The 21,882-nt window shown below is 42.1% G+C and overlaps 1 protein-coding gene across 1 annotated transcript in view; it reads right to left on the reverse strand.

Moving 5' to 3' along the window:
• Positions 1 to 21,882, reverse strand: part of APBB1IP (amyloid beta precursor protein binding family B member 1 interacting protein) — a 209,269-nt gene that overhangs the window by 61,760 nt on the left and 125,627 nt on the right. The window contains exon 7 of the mRNA XM_075315539.1: positions 18,799 to 18,920. Coding sequence (XP_075171654.1) covers positions 18,799 to 18,920 — 122 coding nt within the window. The remainder of the gene's footprint in view (positions 1 to 18,798; positions 18,921 to 21,882) is intronic.

Consider the following 21,882-nt stretch of genomic DNA (forward strand, 5'->3'; position numbering starts at 1 on the left):
TAAAGAAGATCAGCTGACAGACATCTAAATCATGGAGGCGGAATCATTTTATATAACATTACCAAGCAATGCATCTTCTAGAATATATCCTGAGAACACAATATCATCTTATACCACCAAATTGGCAAAGCCTGTACACCTTTCTGGACCCTTTGAAGTTGCGCTCACCGAGATTCAATACCCGCATACATGGTATACGTTTGAGCAGAATGATGGAAATTTCTTTATAGGGAAGCGTGGTGAAGTTTTGAAGGAGTTCTATTTGAAACCGGGATTTTATTCAAACATCGCTGAACTCATAAGAGCCATTAATGAGCGTATTGATGCATTGAAGGTAGCACCCGATGGTTTTAAACTAAGATACGACGATGTGAAGAGAACTGTTACCATGTCGGATTCACCGACTATACATTTTGCACCAGGGCAGAAACTCTCGCATATTTTAGGACTACCACCCTATATTGAGGCCTCTGTAGATAATGCACATCTGGAAAGGAAAAAGACGTATGCAGATATAAAAGATGGGTTTTATACATTATATGTGTACACAGATATAATACAACACCAACTTGTGGGGGATAGTTATGTTCAGCTTCTGCGAACAGCGCAGGTAACGGGAAAGAGTGGCGAACTAACCACTCTCCAATACACAAGGCCCGATTATGTACCGCTTTGCAAGCAACATTTTGATTCTGTGACGATCTCTATATTATCAGATCAGGGTGTGCCTGTTAAATTCAAATACGGCAAGGTAATTATTCGATTACACTTTCGACCGAGAAAGGGCTAACACAGTAAAATGGTGTCTCAAAGGGTGTATGGCGAGCCAGCAATTTATGCAAGGTATTATATGGCTCAAACGGGCCATGGTTTAGAGGGCTTTCGCGGTGATGCGCACATGTATGGCGGGGGTCTTGCAGGTATTTTTAGAGGCCTTTTTAGGCGAGCCGTACCGTTGTTCAGGAAAGGTATAGAATTAGTAAAACCGCACGTAAAGACAGCTGTCAGAAACATAGCTAAAGATGCGGTCACATCCCTCTCAACAGCCGTAATGAATCGGATAAACACGGACCCGCAGGAGGGCTCTGGAATTATTTATGTTGCTAAAAAACAGCAGAAAAGAAAAAGGCAGGCTCGTTATTCACAACCCCCTATGCTCATGGTTAAAAATACTACCAAGAGACGAAACCGCCAGAAAAGGGTGAGACGCTCTCTCGGTGACATCTTCTAATCGCTTATCATGGCTTTCATACATGAAGCATCGATCGAGTGTGCAAAATCCGAACTGGATATTTTTGACCTCCCTCCAACACAGACAAGTATAGAGAAATCGCTTTTTGTAGAAGTTCAACCTATTGCGGCTCTGTCAGACAATGCACCCTTGGAATTTTTTATATCGGGCAGCGGTGAATATTATTATGATCTAAACAATACGCTGCTGTACATAAATTGCCGCATCGTCAAACAAGATAATACAGCTATCGGCGCTGACGCCAGAGTATCTTTTATAAATTACCCCCTCGCTACGCTCTTTAATCAGGTTGACATCACTCTGGGCGATCGCCTTATCTCACAGTCGGATAACCTCTACAGTTATAGAGCGTACATTGAAACGCTTTTAAATTACAGCTCACAAACATTATCATCGCAATTTACTGCTGGATTGTTCTATAAAGACACTGCAGGACATCATAATGATCGGACCTTGGATGGCGCAAATGCTGGTTTTGTCAAAAGAGCCTTTATATCAGCCAACTCTAAACCTGTAGATCTCATGGGGCCAATTTTTGGAGATATATTTAATCAACCAAAGCTCATACTTAACGGTCTTGACCTCAAGATCAAGTTGTCAAGAAATAAGGATAGTTTTTGTTTGATGTCCGCTGATGCTGAGCAATATAAAGTGCAAATCTCACACGCTGCTCTGTATGTAAAACGAGTGCAGGTCTCTCCAGCTGTACGAATAGGCCACAGTCAGGCCCTACTAGCTGCCACCGCCAAATACGCTATTGATAGGGCCTGCATGAAAGTATACAGTATACCGGCTGGTACACGTATTTCAAACCACGAGAACCTCTTCTTAGGCCAAATTCCTTCAACAGTAATATTAGGATTTGTAGATAATGAAGCATTTAGTGGCTCATATAATAAAAATCCTTTGTGCTTTGCTCATTTCAACATAAGCCAGACAGCAATTTATGTCGATGGCCAACAAATACCAGCACGGCCATACCAACCTAATTTCAATGTTGATTTAGCCGTTCGAGAGTTTATGTCGTTAGCCCAGATTTCTGGGAAACAAAGGTCCGATTCTGCTTTGGCAATAGACCGTGAAGAATTTATGGATGGATTCACATTATTTGCGTTTGATTTATCCCCCGATCAAGAGCCCGGTGGTCATTTCTCGCTTGTGAAAACCGGTAACCTACGCGCTGAAGTGCGATTTGCGGTAGCTACACCACATACTGTAAATATGATCGTATATGCTCTCAGCTCAACTATACTTGAAATCAACAACAGAAGAGAAGTATTATTTGATTATATCTAATTATGAATACCCTGCAACTCACAAATCTGCTGAAGTCCGATCGTTATACAGAACGTATATTTGCTGGTGTGTTTCCGTGTGATTTGCTACCGTCATATAGAGTGAATCAGAGACCCGCTGCTTACATCGTGAACACAGACACCGCCAGTCAAAGCGGCCGTCATTGGATATTAATTGTACTCTGCGATGATAAGAAGGCAATATTCTTTGATAGTTATGGCTACCCGCCTTGTTCCATAATTTTTCCTGCTGAGTTTGTAAGCTTCTTAAACAGAAACGCTGAACTATATTGTTATCAAAATAATAAATTACAATCAACATATTCACGTGTTTGCGGGCAGTACTGCGTTTACATTTTGTACCATTTAGCACGGGGTAAATCATTCGATAAAATATTACAATGCTTTACTACTGATTCAAACAGTAATGACCGTATAGTATCTGCTTTTGTAAAAGCTAAATTATCTAATCACACTGACTTTTCAATTTGTCTACATAAGCAGTTTTGCATAGCTCTTTGCAACCATTGATGAGCCTGTAGTATGGTATCTCTCAACACAGCTGTATGGTCATTTGTATGTAAGCAAAATTAAGCTAGTTAAGCAGCCTGGCACAGTATTGTATGGTCAGCAATATAGCTTTACAGAAGATGATATTTGACCCTATAAGCATAAATGATGTGTTCTAATGCTCTCATGATATTCTGTAAATGTATCAGATTGTTCTGTGACTGAGCCATTGAAAATGTATTTGGTTTTTATCTAAAATGTAATTGCTTTTTGGTCTCAATAAACTTTTTAAACTTTTAATGTGTCTGTCTTTTATACAAACAGTATAACTTTATACTCGGTGACTTATAAAACATGATTAATAGTCCAGGTCAGGTAATAGTGGGATTGAGCATGTACATAATATACCCAATCAAAATCAAATACACACTTGAATGATAGTAGATAATATTATATTAGCTAATATTACACTAGCAGAATAATATTATTATAGTAACTAATATTATACAAGCTCAATTACACTAGCAGCGTTTTGATATTGAAACAATAAATATATCAGTAGCAGAATAATATTATTATAGTAACTAATATTATACAGGCTCAATTACGCTAGCAGAGTTTTGATATAAAACAATAAATATATCACTGGCAATAAAAGAGAACACATGTCATGACGCATTACAGATTACTGTTTCAAAAAATCCTGACATATTATACATTGTGAAATACACTAGTAGAGTTAAATACAACTCTAATATGATATAATAGCAATATTCTATTAACTAATAGTGTGTATGCTATCCTGTTTTTCCTCTTTGCACACACTGCAGTTTCTGACCCTGTTAATTGTGACATGTAATCTCTGGACACAGCCATGGACAGCATTTCAGGCTTATCATTTCTTGTTAGTTGTGGTCATCACACAGGCTAAAAGCAGTTAATCAAACTCACACACTAATGTATGGTCATTCACATTTTTGCTAGATGTGGGCACACGCAAGATAAAGGGACTTAATCAGAGTGACACACGATCCTATGCTCAGCACTGTAGTTTCTAAAGAATATGCTATTTGAAACTTTTAAGCCCAAATGTAGAAAAGCGCTTTATAAGCAGTTCTCTACACCGTCTATTCAACTGCTGGTGTTAATTGTAAGCTGTAATACACACTCTATAATATCAGTCCTATGAACTAATATTATAGAGTGTGAATTACACCACCAAGATTTATCAAAAGCCAATAAATATATCACGAATATAGATTGTGAATTACAACACCAAGATTTATCAAAATCCAATAAATATATCACGAATCAATAAAAGAAAACACATTTTGATACACTTTGATAGATAAGGGGCGTGCTACAGCACAACTTTGACACATTTTGATAGGGGCGGGGCACCTGTCAGATTACTTTTGATGGATCATGTGTAATGCACACTACTGACGGCTTCCTCTGGACACTGAGCATGCTTTTAATGTGCTGGAGGTGGCTTATGATGACCCGGAGTGAGGAATGAAAGCCCAGTCAGGAGGGAACCTGTTATCATGGGTATTCAGAGGAATGGCTTCACTCCCATGACTAAATCCAGGTCATATGAATATGGCTGACTGACTGTTAGTAGTATCAAGCCTCCTAAGCTGTCTACATGGACATATAGGTCATGTGAAGATGAATAAAATGATGATACTTTGATATCTGTGATCTGATGTCTTTTTTTACAAGAAATCCATGTTATTCTTAATATGTAAATGAGCTGCTACAGTGCTGGCCAAAAGTATTGGCACCCCTGCAATTCTGTCAGAGAATACTCTGTTTCTTCCTGAAAATGATTGCAATCACAAATTCTTTGGTATTATTATCTTCATTTATTTTGCTTGCAATGAAAAACCACAAAAAAGAATGAACCAAAAATGAAATCATTGATCATTTCACATAAAACTCCAAAAATGGGCCGCACAAAAGTATTGGCACCCTCAGCCAAATACTTAGTTGCACAACCTTAGCCAAAATAACTGTGCACAACCGCTTCCGGTAACCATCAATGAGTTTCTTACAATGCTCTGCTGGAATTGTAGACCATTCTTCTTTGGCAAACTGCTCCAGGTCCCTGAGATTTGAAGGTGCCTTCTCCAAACTGCCATTTTGAGATCTCTCCACATGTGTTCTATGGGGTTCAGGTCAGGACTCATTGCTGGCCACTTTAGTAGTCTCCAGTGCTTCCTCTCTAACCATTTTCTAGTGCTTTTTGAAGTGTGTTTTGGGTCATTGTCCTGCTGGAAGACCCATGACCTCTGAGGGAGACCCAGCTTTCTCACACTGGGCCCTACATTATGCTGCAAAATTTGTTGGTAGTCTTCAGACTTCATAATGCCATGCACACGGTCAAGCAGTCCAGTGCCAGTGGCAGCAAAGCAACCCCAAAACATCAGGGAACCTCCGCCATGTTTGACTGTAGGGACCATGTTCTTTTCTTTGGATGCCTCTTTTTTTTTCCCTTAAACTCTATATTGATGCCTTTTCCCAAAAAAGCCAGGCTGGAGTTTGCCAAAACTTACCTGAGAAAGCCTAAAACGTTTTGGAAGAATGTTCCCTGGTCAGATGAGACAAAAGTAGAGCTTTTTGGGAAAATGCATCAACATAGAGTTTACAGGAAAAAAAAGAGGCATTCAAAGAAAAGAACACGGTCCCTACAGTCAAACATGGCGGCGGTTCCCTGATGTTTTGGGGTTGCTTTGCTGCCTCTGGCACTGGCCTGCTTGACCGTGTGAATGGCATTATGAAGTCTTAAGACTACCAGCAAATTTTGCAGCATAATGTAGGGCCCAGTGTGAGAAAGCTGGGTCTCCCTCAGAGGTCATGAGTCTTCCAGCAGGACAATGACCCAAAACACACTTCAAAAAGCACTAGAAAATGGTTTGAGAGAGCACTGTCAGATCTATGGGATGGACATAGATCTACCAGAAAATCTGCCTCCAGAGCTTGTTATACATGAAAGTGGGCATTACCAGTGTGAGACATGTAATGACTGACAATCTGCTCTCCTGATTCACATCTCTCACACTGGTAAAATAATCTCTGGAGGCAGATTCTTGGGGAGATCTATATCCGGCCCATAGATCTTAACAGCTCATTTACATATTAAGAAAAATGTGGATTCCTCTGGAGTAAGACATCAGATCTCAGATGTCAAGGTGTCATTTTATTCAGCTTCCTATGACCTACATGTCTATATAGACGACTTGGGAGAATTAATTCTATTGACAGGATGCTTGATAAAGAGCTGATCGCAAAACATCTCCTTGCTAGGACCTTCTCTAAAGATTCGCTGTAATCCTACTGAAGACCTAGATTATAGTATTGAACTTCACTACAGCGCCACCACAGGAGAAACTACACATTGCACAGCTGCCATTCATAACAATAGGTTATTAATAGAAGGGGATCCTGAATTCAAGAGTCAGAGTGGAGATCGTCTACAAAGATCTTCTCTTCCAATGGAGCAGCGGCACGAGGAGCCTAGCTTATTGACTGCAATGATTCCCTTTCCCTTTAGTGGCGCTATAGGGAAAATTAACACCTGCTGATGGACTACCCCACCGGTGATGGCATGAAGACCCAGGAGCAGGACACCCTGTGATCAGATAACCATCAGGGAATATTGTGTCATGGGTATATATTGAAGGCTCCATTGCTTCATGGCCTCACCTACTGTACTTACGCAGAAGACAGGTATCCTATAGCAGCGCCGCTGACCAGGTGAAAACTAGTATTCAATACATATCTCAGTCTATGCATTTCATCCAGTGAATAATGTACCATTTTAAAGGGAATCTGTCACCAGGATTTCACACCGCATACTATTTATATGAGCATGTAGGTCTTTCACTGACAAGTCCAGTAATGCCTTTAGATGGCCAGTCCGTTCCTCCATTACCAAGATATCAGTGTTTGAAGTGATATGCAAATGAGGCTAAAGAGCTATTTGAAGATCTGAAGCCTCAGACACTCCAGCTCTATTCTCCACCCAACGCTTCCTTCTGCTTGACTGAAGGCACCTTTGCATGAAATCACACAGCATAGAGGCTGTCAGCTGTGCAGGAGGAGGTGGCGCTGGTCAGGGAATGAAGCTGGAGTGACGAAGACTTCAGATCTACCTTAGCTCTTCAGCCTCATTTGCATATCAATTCAAACCTTGATTTCTCAAAACTGGAGGTGTAATGGGGGTCCGGAGGCAGGCAGCAGTAATTATGGTGCATTGAGGCGTTACCAGGCCGCAGCGCAGCCGCTCAGTAACCCCTCGCCTCCCGATCACTGCATTACTACAAGGATGACTTCCATACAGTTCATTCCCACACTGAAGCAATAAACTGCACACAGTAGTAGTCTTTTCAAGCAATGGAACTTTACTAGGATTCTTCTAGGATACATCTTCTCATCTTTCCTTCTCATCTGTCTAGTATCTACAACATCTATCTTCTTCACTATCCGGGCACAGTAACTGGTCCCGTTGGGGTTCCCTCTAAACTCCACTTCATAATTCAATTTAATGGCTTACCGCTTCCTGGCACCTGGGCTCTTGACGGCACCACTAGTCCCTCATTCCCCCGGCTGACATGGCACTGTGCGACCGACTACACTAGTCCTAGGGTCCTTCCCTTTTTAGACAGGGGGCCACTGACCTTTAGTCCTGCCGGGGACCTCTTAGGGTATTCGTACCCAGGAAATTGATTATACCCCGTTTCTGGGGCCAGGGTTACAAGATCCTCAACGTGCAAGTTTCCGTGGGTCCGTATACGCAGGGGCGACCCCCCTTGGGTTGGTAAGTTAGGTTCAGAATATGGGGAAAAGAGAGGTTTGGGCTTCCTCCCTGTCACTACTGCTGGGGACTCTCCTGCCCTTTCTCCTTGATACTGTCCTTTTTATAAGCTCTCTCCTTATCTTCCTTAACCCCTGAACTGCCTACCAAGGTGCCAGCACTGCCGTCCCTAAGCCACACTGCCACCTGGTGGCCCGTTACACAATATACATCCTGTCATGATATTACACATTAAACAACAGTGTGCCGGCCACTTCCGCAAGAGTGGCCGTAGCCCTGACCCCCTTACAGAGGAACAGACTGGAAATATAAAGGCATTGCTGGACTTGTGTTAGAAAGAGGTACATGTGCTTATAATTTAGGGGGGTAAAATAATGCTGAGAAGTTCCCTTTAAGGCATTATAATCTTCAAGACTTGATTGAGATGTCAGAGACGACTTCTGGGTGGTAAATTAATAGCCTCAGAGAACATGTAGTGTGTATAAAACCTTCAGTTATAACGGCTGGCACTGCTATATAGGCACAGAAAGAAAAATATTTAGACATTTGCAATTATAGCGTCATGCTTTTATTACCATGATCACCACTACTGTTTATATTGTGCTGGAGAGGAGCCTGACTTAGGAAAACACAGACACAAGTATGTGCACCCACCACAGCTAATGACGTGTAGTGATTTCAATCATTTCACCAAATATTCCAAATCATATAGCTACAAAAAAATAAATTAAAAAAAATAAAATAAAAAAAATATATATATATTTATATATATATATATATATATATATATATATATATATATATGTATATATATATATATATATATATATATATATATATATATATATATATATATATATATATATATATAAAAAATTTTAAGTACTGAGATGACCCAAGCTAAGAGCATCATAGGGATCAATGATGTTAGTTGGGCACAGATATGCGCACATTTCGTTACACTTGTCTGAAACTGGCTTAAAATGAAGGAGTAATACTACAAGTGAATTGCGTTACCATCAATTTCATCCTCCTGCTAATCATAGTCCCCCTTCATTCATTGATGCTGCATCCCCTGTCTCTGCTGGTGTCATGATGTTATTTCGGGATAGGATGGGACAGGGGGCTCCTATGCTGTCCTTTACTCTAGGGGACCATAGGCTGTCCCTAACCTCGGGATTACTCCTAATGATAGAGAGGCAGGAGTCCCATACCTTTCTATACTCCTGAGAAATACTACTCTAATACCGCCCTCCTCCCAGGGAGGGACCGGGCAGGAGTGAGATGACAGATAAGGACAGACAAGGGAAAACCAAAACTTTGACACACCACACACACAAAGGAATAGACAAAGAAATACTAAGGTGAAAAACAAGAGCAGGAAGGTAGCAACAAAAAGGCAACAAGGGTAAACTCCACAACCACACAGAGCAACAGGTGTAACACCAGATAGTCTGGATCACAACACCTCCTCAGGCAAAGTAAGATAAATTATAGCTGGCATTAATGGAAGTGCCTAGCCAGCATATATTCGAGGAGAACAGATGAGATTGGCTCCTCCACAACATGTGATCAAAGATGACGCACATGTGGTGCAGCCATGATTAACTCTTGCTAGCCTGCCTATGATCTACCAATCTGTTGGTCGACGCCCAAGTCAGTCTGCGCTGATTAAAGACTTCAGAGAAGTTATCAGGAGTGTCACAATCAGTAGTCTGAACAGAACCTGACGCCATCATGACAGTCGGCAAAGTATGTGAAAATCTCCATGTGACAGCTGGCATCAACATCTTGAAGGGGCGTAACATGAGCGCTGCAGACAATCAGCGGCTGCTGACTGGCTGCAGTGTTCGCATTTTTTCTGACTCATGCCAGAAGAAACACTGGTGAAAACTAGGGTCAATCAGAGGCTGCGCCTGCTAGATATTGGTGCCAGCAGACCAGCAGGAAACTTAATTCAGAGGATCAGGACCTGTACATGAGGTGTAATATATATATATATATATATATATATATATATATATATATATATATATATATATATATATATATATATATATATATATATATATATACAGTTAGGTCCAGAAATATTTGGACAGTGACACAATTTTCGCGAGTTGGGCTCTGCATGCCACCACATTGGATTTGAAATGAAACCTCTACAACAGAATTCAAGTGCAGATTGTAACGTTTAATTTGAAGGTTTGAACAAAAATATCTGATAGAAATTGTAGGAATTGTACACATTTCTTTACAAACACTCCACATTTTAGGAGGTCAAAAGTAATTGGACAAATAAACCAAACCCAAACAAAATATTTTTATTTTCAATATTTTGTTGCGAATCCTTTGGAGGCAATCACTGCCTTAAGTCTGGAACCCATGGACATCACCAAACGCTGGGTTTCCTCCTTCTTAATGCTTTGCCAGGCCTTTACAGCCGCAGCCTTCAGGTCTTGCTTGTTTGTGGGTCTTTCCGTCTTAAGTCTGGATTTGAGCAAGTGAAATGCATGCTCAATTGGGTTAAGATCTGGTGATTGACTTGGCCATAGCAGAATGTTCCACTTTTTTGCACTCATGAACTCCTGGGTAGCTTTGGCTGTATGCTTGGGGTCATTGTCCATCTGTACTATGAAGCGCCGTCCGATCAACTTTGTGGCATTTGGCTGAATCTGGGCTGAAAGTATATCCCGGTACACTTCAGAATTCATCCGGCTACTCTTGTCTGCTGTTATGTCATCAATAAACACAAGTGACCCAGTGCCATTGAAAGCCATGCATGCCCATGCCATCACGTTGCCTCCACCATGTTTTACAGAGGATGTGGTGTGCCTTGGATCATGTGCCGTTCCCTTTCTTCTCCAAACTTTTTTCTTCCCATCATTCTGGTACAGGTTGATCTTTGTCTCATCTGTCCATAGAATACTTTTCCAGAACTGAGCTGGCTTCATGAGGTGTTTTTCAGCAAATTGAACTCTGGCCTGTCTATTTCATCTATTAATTGATGAATGGTTTGCATCTAGATGTGAACCCTTTGTATTTACTTTCATGGAGTCTTCTCTTTACTGTTGACTTAGAGACAGATACACCTACCTCACTGAGAGTGTTCTGGACTTCAGTTGATATTGTGAACGGGTTCTTCTTCATCAAAGAAAGTATGCGGCGATCATCCACCACTGTTGTCATCCGTGGACGCCCAGGCCTTTTTGAGTTCCCAAGCTCACCAGTCAATTCCTTTTTTCTCAGAATGTACTCGACTGTTGATTTTGCTACTCCAAGCATGTCTGCTATCTCTCTGATGGATTTTTTCTTTTTTTTCAGCCTCAGGATGTTCTGCTTCACCTCAATTGAGAGTTCCTTAGACCGCATGTTGTCTGGTCACAGCAACAGCTTTCAAATGCAAAACCACACACCTGTAATCAACCCCAGACCTTTTAACTACTTCATTGATTACAGGTTAACGACGGAGACGCCTTCAGAGTTAATTGCAGCCTTAGAGTCCCTTGTCCAATTACTTTTGGTCCCTTGAAAAAGAGGAGGCTATGCATTACAGAGCTATGATTCCTAAACCCTTTCTCAGATTTGGATGTGAAAACTCTCATGTTGCAGCTGGGAGTGTGCACTTTCAGCCCATATTATATATATAATTGTATTTCTGAACATGTTTTTGTAAATAGCTAAAATAACAAAACTTGTGTCACCGTCCAAATATTTCTGGCTATATATATATAGTAATTTCCTTACCTCCCTGGGCTCATTAATAAGGGGCTATTGATGGATCTCTACGGATGTAGCAAGGAATAAGTCAGAGCAGTTAAAGAGTAAAATTTAAAAAAGTGTTTTTCTTATTTTATATGTCTTATATCTTATAAGATAAATGTGATTATTTCCCTCCTCATCTAATTATTAATTCTCAAAATTCTCAATTCATGGGTAAATTCTGTCATCAGTGAATACAGACTTTCCCATTACTGAGATGACAGTTGGTGCTCAGAAGGTTCTATGGAGAACTGTAACTGTTCTGCAGCGGAATGTCTCTGTCTGACTCCAGCTCCTTCTCCCTCTTCATAGAATTTTAATGGAAAAATGTGACTTCATTGAATCCAGAGTTTACTTATGAGATGAGGGTGAAATATCAATGCTGGAGGTGACAGAAGTAGATTTCTCGGATAAGATATATTAGAACGTTGCGTATTTTCACATGTACTGTTAATTTATCGAATAAATATTTAAACAATGGTTACTCTAAGAATTTGCTGCCAGTTCCATAGTTGCTAACAACGGTGTCCTAGGGCCAACCCAATCCCACCCATTTTCAACCTGAGACACCACAAATTTGCCAGGACTACCTTTGAAAATATCGGATGCCAATTCAGAACAGTTGGCGTATATGCGATTATTCTCCTGGGGTCAGGATGAAGTATTAAAGAGAACATTGTAAATACATTTTTAGGAAAACTCAGAATGAGCCCAATATACCAAATATACTAGGGGAATCTACCACCAGGTTTTTGCTACCCCATTTGAGAGCAGCATGATCTAGAGACTGAGATCCTGATTCTAGTGTTGTGTCACTTACTGAGCTGCTTTCTGTACTGTAGTTTTTTTATACATCCCCGTTTATCTGCTGCGGATATAGCAATTCTCTGAATGCCGAGCTGTGTATAACCCTGCCCACACCCCTGATTGGCAGCTTTCTGTGTACACTGTGCATAGGCAGAAAGCTACCATTTAGTGGTGGGGTGGTGTTATACAAAGCCAATGAATATGGAGGACTACCTGGAAGCAGGTTTATTAGTCCTCTTGTGATAATTTCCTACTGATAAAAACAGTCATTTTATAAAAATTACAAGTAGCCTAGTAAATGAGCCTTACTGGAATTAGGGTCTTTGTCTCTACATATAAAATGACAAATACCTGGTTACAGATTCTTGTTAAGTTTTCATTCATTCTCTATGGGACTGATGGAGAGAGAAAAGCTCAGCAGTCCCATAGACAATGAATGCAGTGGTGGACGCATGAGGGCAGATCTGTCACATGGTGGTTGGCTCAAAACTCGCCGAGAGTCAGGACTACATGTGTCGCTGTTCACACAGCAGAGTTGGACACTCCACACGATGCTGATTTGAGTTGTACAGACAGGGTCGGGCGTCAACCAGCTGTGCTCTTGTTAGTAATCAGGTTTGCAGGAGTTTATTTCCGCTAGCCTGTGGATTACTGTTTGAGTCACATGTTAAAGGAGATCTATCACATTCGCCTCTGCCTTTTTATGATGGTGGAGCCTGTTCTCCCATCCCAATAACAGCTTTAAGCAATCTCCGTCCTTGTACTTTGTTATCCAGTTGCTTGTGAACTTCTGTGTGCTGTTTAGTGTGTTTTGGAAATACTTTTGTTGTCTGATTATTTCCTCCCTTCTTTTAGTTTCCTCCTGATCACGTCTTGTCTATACCTCTGTGAGCGATTGCTGTAAGTTTGAGTTTTGGTTTTCTCCCATCTGTTTATTTGTGAGGGGTTAACAACTCCTGTTCTGGCCCTCTCCTGGTTGGAGGAAGTGGAGCCACTAGACCAACATTGGTTCTTCAGGAGCTAGGGCAAGAAAGGCGGCCCAGAAATCATCACCTTCAGACGTACCTTTGGATTAGGGCCAGCTAGGGTTCCCCTAGCCTGAGGACCAGATTAGGCTCCCCTGTTTCTAGAGATCCAGCCACACCCCATAACAAGGTCCTCCATAGTCACTTTTTGTAGCTATTCTCCACACAAGCCATGCTGTAAGGCCTAAATTCTCATCATCTGGGATTCATTGTGCTTTCCCTGCTGGAGGAGCCTGATGTTAGACAATAAATATTATTCCCAGAATTCTGCGTCCTGCGTCCACAGGTGGAACCCATCACCGGCCGACGTTTGTTTAGTCTCCCTGGCCGAGCCTATTGTTAATACATATTGAAAGTGCTCATATCTTCAGTTATTTGCTCTGCTAATGAGACGTTTCAATACTACACAATGACGGGAGGTCGCGTTTTAGGTTTTGAGTTTTGCTTCTGCTCGCTTGGTGGTCATTTATGTATAATTGTAACATGTAAATGTCTCATGGTTTACAAATCTGTTGCATTTCTTGCTGTGACTTTCCGTCGGCTGCTTTGTGTGATGAACCCACTCGTGTTTAGTCAGTAAAGGTCACATTACTATGTAAATGAAATACAGCAAAATGCCAGATGTAAAAATCGTCCAATGATTAACATAATGAGCAAGTTACTGTAACTTCTGTTTGGGAAGTAAATGAAAGAAATAAAATAAATAATGACAAACATTTATGTATGGTCTATTATCTATCTATCCCTCTATCTATCCCTATCTATCCCTCTATCCATCTATCCCTCTATCTATCCATCTATCCCTCTATCTATCCATCTATCCCTCTATCTATCCCTCTATCTATCCATCTATCTATCCCTCTATCTATCCCTCTATCTATCCCTCTATCTATCCCTCTATCTATCCCTCTATCTATCCCTCTATCTATCCATCTATCCCTCTATCCCTCTATCTATCCCTCTATCTATCCCTCTATCTATCCCTCTATCTATCCCTCTATCTATCCCTCTATCTATCCCTCTATCTATCCCTCTATCTATCCCTCTATCTATCCCTCTATCTATCCCTCTATCTATCCCTCTATCTATCTATCTATCCCTCTATCTATCTATCTATCCCTCTATCTATCTATCTATCCCTCTATCTATCTATCTATCCCTCTGTCCCTCTATCCCTCTGTCCCTCTATCCCTCTGTCCCTCTATCCCTCTGTCCCTCTATCCCTCTGTCCCTCTATCCCTCTGTCCCTCTATCCCTCTATCCCTCTGTCCCTCTATCCCTCTGTCCCTCTATCCCTCTGTCCCTCTATCCCTCTGTCCCTCTATCCCTCTGTCCCTCTATCCCTCTGTCCCTCTATCCCTCTGTCCCTCTATCCCTCTGTCCCTCTATCCCTCTGTCCCTCTATCCCTCTGTCCCTCTATCCCTCTGTCCCTCTATCCCTCTGTCCCTCTATCCCTCTGTCCCTCTATCCCTCTGTCCCTCTATCCCTCTGTCCCTCTGTCCCTCTATCCCTCTGTCCCTCTATCCCTCTGTCCCTCTATCCCTCTGTCCCTCTATCCCTCTGTCCCTCTATCCCTCTGTCCCTCTATCCCTCTGTCCCTCTGTCCCTCTATCCCTCTGTCCCTCTATCCCTCTGTCCCTCTATCCCTCTGTCCCTCTGTCCCTCTGTCCCTCTGTCCCTCTATCCCTCTGTCCCTCTATCCCTCTGTCCCTCTGTCCCTCTAGTTATCTATATATCTATCCATCTATCTATCTACTAGTGATGGGGGAGCATGCTCAGCAATGCTTGATACTTGTCTGAGTATCGCGGGTGCTCGAGTCCCTGCCCCGCATGTTTTGCAGCTGTTTTTCAGCCACTAAACATGCGAGGATTACCTTCCAATTATGGTCATGTCATAGCCATGTTGGCTACTGTTATTATTGTTATTGGCTGGCCACATCGCATCATCATGTCTTATATGACACCTGAGGGCATGAAGCTTGGCTGACTGTCCTCTGGAAACAGTTTAGTGAGAATTGTTGTAGGAGGTAAAGCTTAGAATAGAACAGGACTTGTATACTTGCACCCTTTACTGCCTTTCAAGTGGCACTAAAGGTTGTTTTTTTGGCTGGGATAATTTAATAAATATATAATTAAAAAAAAACACCCTATTTTTGATAGCCAGCCAATATAAAACAGACAGTTGGGGGCTGGTATTATCAGGGTGGGAAGGTGCATGGTTATTTGGCCCCTTCCAGCCTAAAAATAGCAGCCTGCAGCCGCCCTAGAAATGTTGCATTCATTAGTTGTACCAATTGAGTCATTACCCAGCTCTTCCTGAAGACAAGAAAAACATAGAAACTTCTTACAGATGTCCTTGGTGGGATTTCAATCCAGGACCCCAGTGCTGCAAAGCAACAGTGCAAACCACCGATCTATCTATCTATCTATCTATCCATCCATTTCTCTTCTATCTTTCTATCTATCTATCTCTCACTTCCATCTACACTCACTGACAGAAGTTCTGTCGCTTATCCATGTTATGTAAATAAAAGCTTAAAACCTGACTTTAAATTCATCCATTGGTTTTATAAATTACTCTTTTGAAAGCTGAAACCCTCCCAAATTTGGTTTAGGTTATTAAAATAAAGTTGCTGCAAAGCTGAAATATTGATCATTTAATGAACACAGAAAGGTCAGATTTTGGCAAGACAAAAGATTTGTCATCTTGTCATATAATGCACCCAATCCTAGTTTACATCCTCACCTGTGCACACTAAATCATCGCTTAATTAGTGGGTGTGTATAAAAAGAAACCCAGCACCTTAGACCTTCACTTGAACTGCAACTTGACCTCTGACAACATGCCAAAAATCCACCCTGCAACCAAAGCCTTGATTATCAAGAGGCTGAAAACCAGATCCACTGCAGAGGTGGCTGGCACCTTTAATGTGTCTCAGCGTCAAGTACAAAGAATTAAAAAAAGATTTGAAGAGACTGGAGATGTTTTTGACAAGCCCAGGTCCGGCAGACCCCGCAAGACAACTGCTCAGGAGGAACGTTTGTTGGTTAGAAAATCCAAAGCCAGCCCCTCTTCCACTGCAGCAGAGCTCCAACAGGCCTGGTCACCTCAAGTCCCTGTGTCAACTAGAACAGTTTATAGGATTCTGTCTTGAAATGGCCTCCATGGTCAAATCAGTGCCCAGAAGCCAGCACTAAACAAAAGACAATTAAAAAACTGTGTGGTATTAGCTACCTCTTACTTTTCTAATCATAAAAGGGGTCAAATTCTGCAGCAGGATGGTGCTCCATCTCATACATCCATCTCTACAACAAAGTTCCTCCTTGCAAAGAAGATCAAGGTGCTCAAGGACTGGCCAGCCCAGTCACCAGACAAACATCATTGAGCATATTTGGGGTAGGATGAAAGAGGAAGCTTGGAAGACAAAACCAAAGAAGCTAGATGACCTCTGGGAGGTATGTAAGACTGCATTCTTTGCTATTCCTGATGACTTCATCAATAAATTGTATGAATCATTGTTCAACCGCATGGATGCAGTCCTTCAAGCTTATGGAAGTCACACAAAATATTAAATATGGCTCTAATAGCACCACAACTTCATTCACCAATATTATGCAACATATCTTTGTATTAGAATTTAATTATTTGTTTGAATTTCACATTACTTTCTGTGGGCGACTAAACATTTGTCTTGCCAAAATCTGACCTTTCTGTGTTCATTAAATGATCAATATTTCAGCTTTGCTGCAACTTTATTTTCATAACCTAAACCAAATTTGGGAGGGTTTCAGCTTTCAAAAGAGTAATTTATGAAACCAATGGATGAATTTAAAGTCAGGTTATAAGCTTTTATTTACATAACATGGATAAGCGACAGAACTTCTTTCAGGGACTGTATCTATCTCTTTGATCTATCTTTCTCTCAATCTAATATCTATCCATCCATCTCATATCTCTTTATCTCACCTCAAGTCAAATGGGGTGTCCAGTGAAAACTAATTGAATGGTGGGAGTCCGACTGATGGGACATGCACTGATCAGCAGAACGAGGTACTTTTCTCCCCCTTAGAATAGAACAGCAGTGCATAAGCTTGACCTGCACTCAATTCTCTCCCTATGGGATCTGCCGAGCCCCATAGAGAATTAAAGGAGCAACAGTAGAGCATCTGACCTGTTAGGGATAAAAATGATCCAATCTGCCAATTCAGTGCAAGTTCCAGTGGTCGGACTCTTACCAAAACTCAGGGTTGGTAATAACTTGTTAAAACTGGACAGCCCCTTTAGGATTGGATGTTTCATCCTTGAGAAATGTTAACTTTTTTTTTTAGATGGCTGCAATGCAGGGAATTTGAAGGTTCTCTTTTTCCTGTTGATGACACTAAGATGGTGGTGCCATGATGTACTTAGTTGCATGTAGAAATAACAACCTATTGAATGGCACAGGAGTAGGTGAAGAGTGCATTCCTGGGCACCACAAACTTTACTTAGTGCTATTTGGAGAAATATGCCAGAAGAGCTCCTTATAATATGCATTTGTCATGCTATCAGTGCGGCACACGCGTTCAGACCAACAGAAATTCTTGGCCCACAACAAAAACACACCACAACACCACAAACAAGGGGTACACTGTGAATACAATAACAATGATGGGCCATGGCACTATTGAGAGGGTAGATGGGACACCTCCTGTCCTTACCTGCTGCTATACTCTGCACACCTAGCCAGACCCTATATAAGTTCCTCACCTGTCACCGAGCAGGAGCCTGAAGCCTCGAGAGCCCTTGCAGTAAGCCCTGGCTAGTGAGTGGGAAGGTAAGGCTCACTAGACCCACCGCTGCACTAATACAACACGAAGGTAGGCGAGACAATAGTGGAATAACAACTAAAATGGAAAAGGTACGATTTCAGGACGAAGCCACAGCAGCTCCTTCCAGCAAGGCGGCCAGAATACAAAGTGTTTTGTATAATCAGCAAAGACTGCTGGGACACCCCACTACTTAAACAAAAAGGGCGAGGCTACAGAGCAGCTGAAGCTGACATGCACTGCTTCTAGCAGCAAAACTGACATTAACTGTTTAAGCACCAGGAGAAACGAAGCAACATTTAAATGTAGAGTCCTAGATATCAATGAAACACCACCATGACAACATTGCATTCCTTGTTTTGTGGTCTGTACTTCCACAGCCATGAATGGATCGGCTGCAGGTCTCCTGATCATAGCTCAACAGCCTCATATACAGAAAGACTGAAAATTTTGAGGATGTTGAGTTTGGGTGAGCAGATCACTTTCTTAGTAAACATTACGTTTACCACTGTGTTACTTACCTGAGGGTTTTTAAACACAGCATATTTTTCTGACTTTTTCACAAAGTAAATTTTGTTTTCGCTGTCTCTTGTCCAGTCTGAAAGGAGTTCCACAATGTTTTCGTGGTCTTCAAAGAATCTCTCTACAAAAATAACAAAAAAAAAATTAAAACGGTGAAACGAATAACTATCCAAAACATCGATTGGGCATGTTGGATTTTTACAACCGATGATCGTTTCTGGATACCTCATCAGCCGAAAAACTTCTAACAAGGCTGATGGAGTCTGAGATGCTCTTTTTTTACCGCTAATGGATGATCATTTGTCTAGCCGACTATTAATATCTCGTCAGCCCACCCTTATGTATAAGGAGGCCTTAAGTCAAAATTTCAGAATTTTGAATCCATATAATGTGGGCCACAGTTTGTTTTTTTTATGGAAAATTTTAAACATTTTACCCGTTGTCTAACACAAATTTCCCCTTTCTTTCCTTCTGGTCAGAATATGCCGCCAGTTTTTCTCATTTTAATGAAAGGAAGCATTCTCATTCATTTTTTATTTTCGGGAGGAACCATTTTTTCTTGCTTCTCTACTTATAACCATCCCATCTAAATAATGGGCAAACATTTCTTTGAGTTCCATCCTCTTATTTCAATTCTCAATAGATGAGGTGGGCCACAGTTCTTCCTTGACAGTCTTTGTGTAAAAACTCCTTGGTCTGTGTTGGGTTTGTTGCTTTCCAATATACTATTAACTTAACTATTAATTTAATATATTCTGGGTCCGACTCTTCATATAACACATCGTCCCAAACCCGAGCAGTCCTTCTTCTACCAATGATTTTGGGGCATTGTCAGACACTATATTCTCATTAATCTTGGAGTCCCTCACCTCGGTCGTTAGTGCAGTAGAGACACGTAGACAATCTTTGATTCACCGTTACCATGCACCGCAGACAAATTCTGCCATTGTCATGGGTCTACTACAAAAGTTTTTAAGATAAACCATCCATGATGAATGATGAGCAAATAGTAAAATATTTGGGTTTCGATTATTCGAACTGAATACCTAGTACTATTCCAAAGAAAAAAAGATTTATCCAGCTCACCTGCTCCGTGGAGGCCAATAGATTTTGGCCCGTGCACGGAAGAAAAAAGTCGGCAAGGCTTAAGACTGAGAGTCCAAGGGAATTCCAGCAATCCAGTCCAAAAAATGCTACATATAAAAATACTAAGTTTATTTGTAAATCATGTTAAAAAGTCCATATAGGGTCAACACCAGCCCACAAAGAGGACGCGTTTCGAACGTGTTGTTCTTAATCAGTCACCGAGATTAAGAGGCAGGTTCAAAACGCGTCTTCTTTGTGGGCTGATGTTGACCCAATATGGACTTTTTAACATGATTCACAAATAACGTTTGTATTTTTATATATATATATATATATATATATATATATATATATATATATATATATATATATATATATATATGTATATATATATATATATATATAGCATTTTTTGGACTGGATTGCTGGAATTCCCTTGGATTCTAGTATTATTCCAGTATTCGTCATGCATAACGAACCTAAAGCAAGTCCATTGGGAACTCGACCAGTGTTTGGGAAAATCTTCATGAAAAATGCTCGTGTCGCGGGCGGAGGAGGGGACGCCGCGCTCTCCCACTGCTCGGGTCCGGCTGGCACTGCGGCTGCTACGGCCTGCCGCTGCTCGGTGGCTCGAGCGACGGGCCGGATCCCGGGGACTCGAGCGGCGCTCCTCGCCCGTGAGTGAAAGGGGGTTTTTGGGTGTGGGAATTGTTTATTGTCCGTGACGCCACCCACGGTGGTGGGGATTTGTGGACACCACCGCTGCTCTGTATGGGGATCCCGGGAAGGATGGTATGGAGCAGCCAGTTGTTGTGTTGCCCCTCCGTGGGTAGGGGTTGGTGATCCCGGGGCCCAGTGATGAGGTGGGTGATGCAGGGCTTGGTGGGCGCAGGGATGCGGGAGCAGCGCTGTGCCTTGCGGCACTGTGGTACTCACTCAGCCTGAGACGATGACACAGTTCTCAGTAAAACAGACGGCTGGAAAGACGGTTCCCACGGACGGCTACACTTGCTTTCCCCAGTAGGTAACGGTGACGGTCCCTCTGTCCTGCACCTATGATGATAATGGTTGCGATGGGTTCCCACCGGTAACCCGCTCCCCGGCTTGGATATGGGCCGGAGGAGCCCTTCTTTGCCTGCAGGCGCTGGCCCTGAGAAACTGGTGCCCTGGCGGTGGCGGTGTCTCTCCGTTGCGGTTGGACTGTTGACTTCAATCGGGACTTGGTTGTTAGGAGACTGACGTCCCCTTCACTGACGGATTTGGCAAATTATGGCGACTCCAAGCCTTGCCGGGATCCGAAAGGCCCCTGCCCTGGTGCTGACTGTTCTTCGTATATTGCTCCAGACCGCCGGGTCACCACCCATCCGCGGTCCTTCCAGCAACCTCCGAGCAGTCCCCCTGCAGACTATCCTCGCCGTCTGCTGACCTTGCTGTCACAGTCCGGGGCACACACCCGGACCAACTTCAGGCTTTACAACTGTCACCTTCCACTGTCTCTACTCTCACTCTTTACTCCTTCACTTCCCTAGCTTAACTTGACTCCTCTAGCCCTCAGCTAGACTTCCACTTCCTCCTCCAAACTATCTGCGTTCAGCCTGGTTCTTCCCGCCTCCAGGGCTGTGTACTCCTCGGTGGGCGGAGTCAACCGCCTAGCCCACCCCCTGGTGTGAACACCAGCCCCTGGAGGAAGGCAACAAGGATTTTTGGTTAGCCTAGGTGTTCCTAACTGGGGTGTAGGGTGTGGTGGTGTTGTGACCTGTGACCCCTGGCTTGCCCAGGGCGTCACACTCGGGTTCCCCATTCACTTTCATTAGGTTTGTTGCTCGTGACAAATACTGGAATAGTACTAGGTATTCGGTACGAATAATCTGACCCAAATATTTTACTATTTCCTCATCACTATCCATGACCTATTCTTTTTGGGAGACTCTGTATATATGCCTTGAACCCCATTTCTTAGGGAAACCAGATGTTCCCAATGTCTTCTGATCCTAAAG

The sequence above is a fragment of the Anomaloglossus baeobatrachus genome, chromosome 6 (genome assembly GCF_048569485.1).
Source record: "Anomaloglossus baeobatrachus isolate aAnoBae1 chromosome 6, aAnoBae1.hap1, whole genome shotgun sequence".
Taxonomy (NCBI): domain Eukaryota; kingdom Metazoa; phylum Chordata; class Amphibia; order Anura; family Aromobatidae; genus Anomaloglossus; species Anomaloglossus baeobatrachus.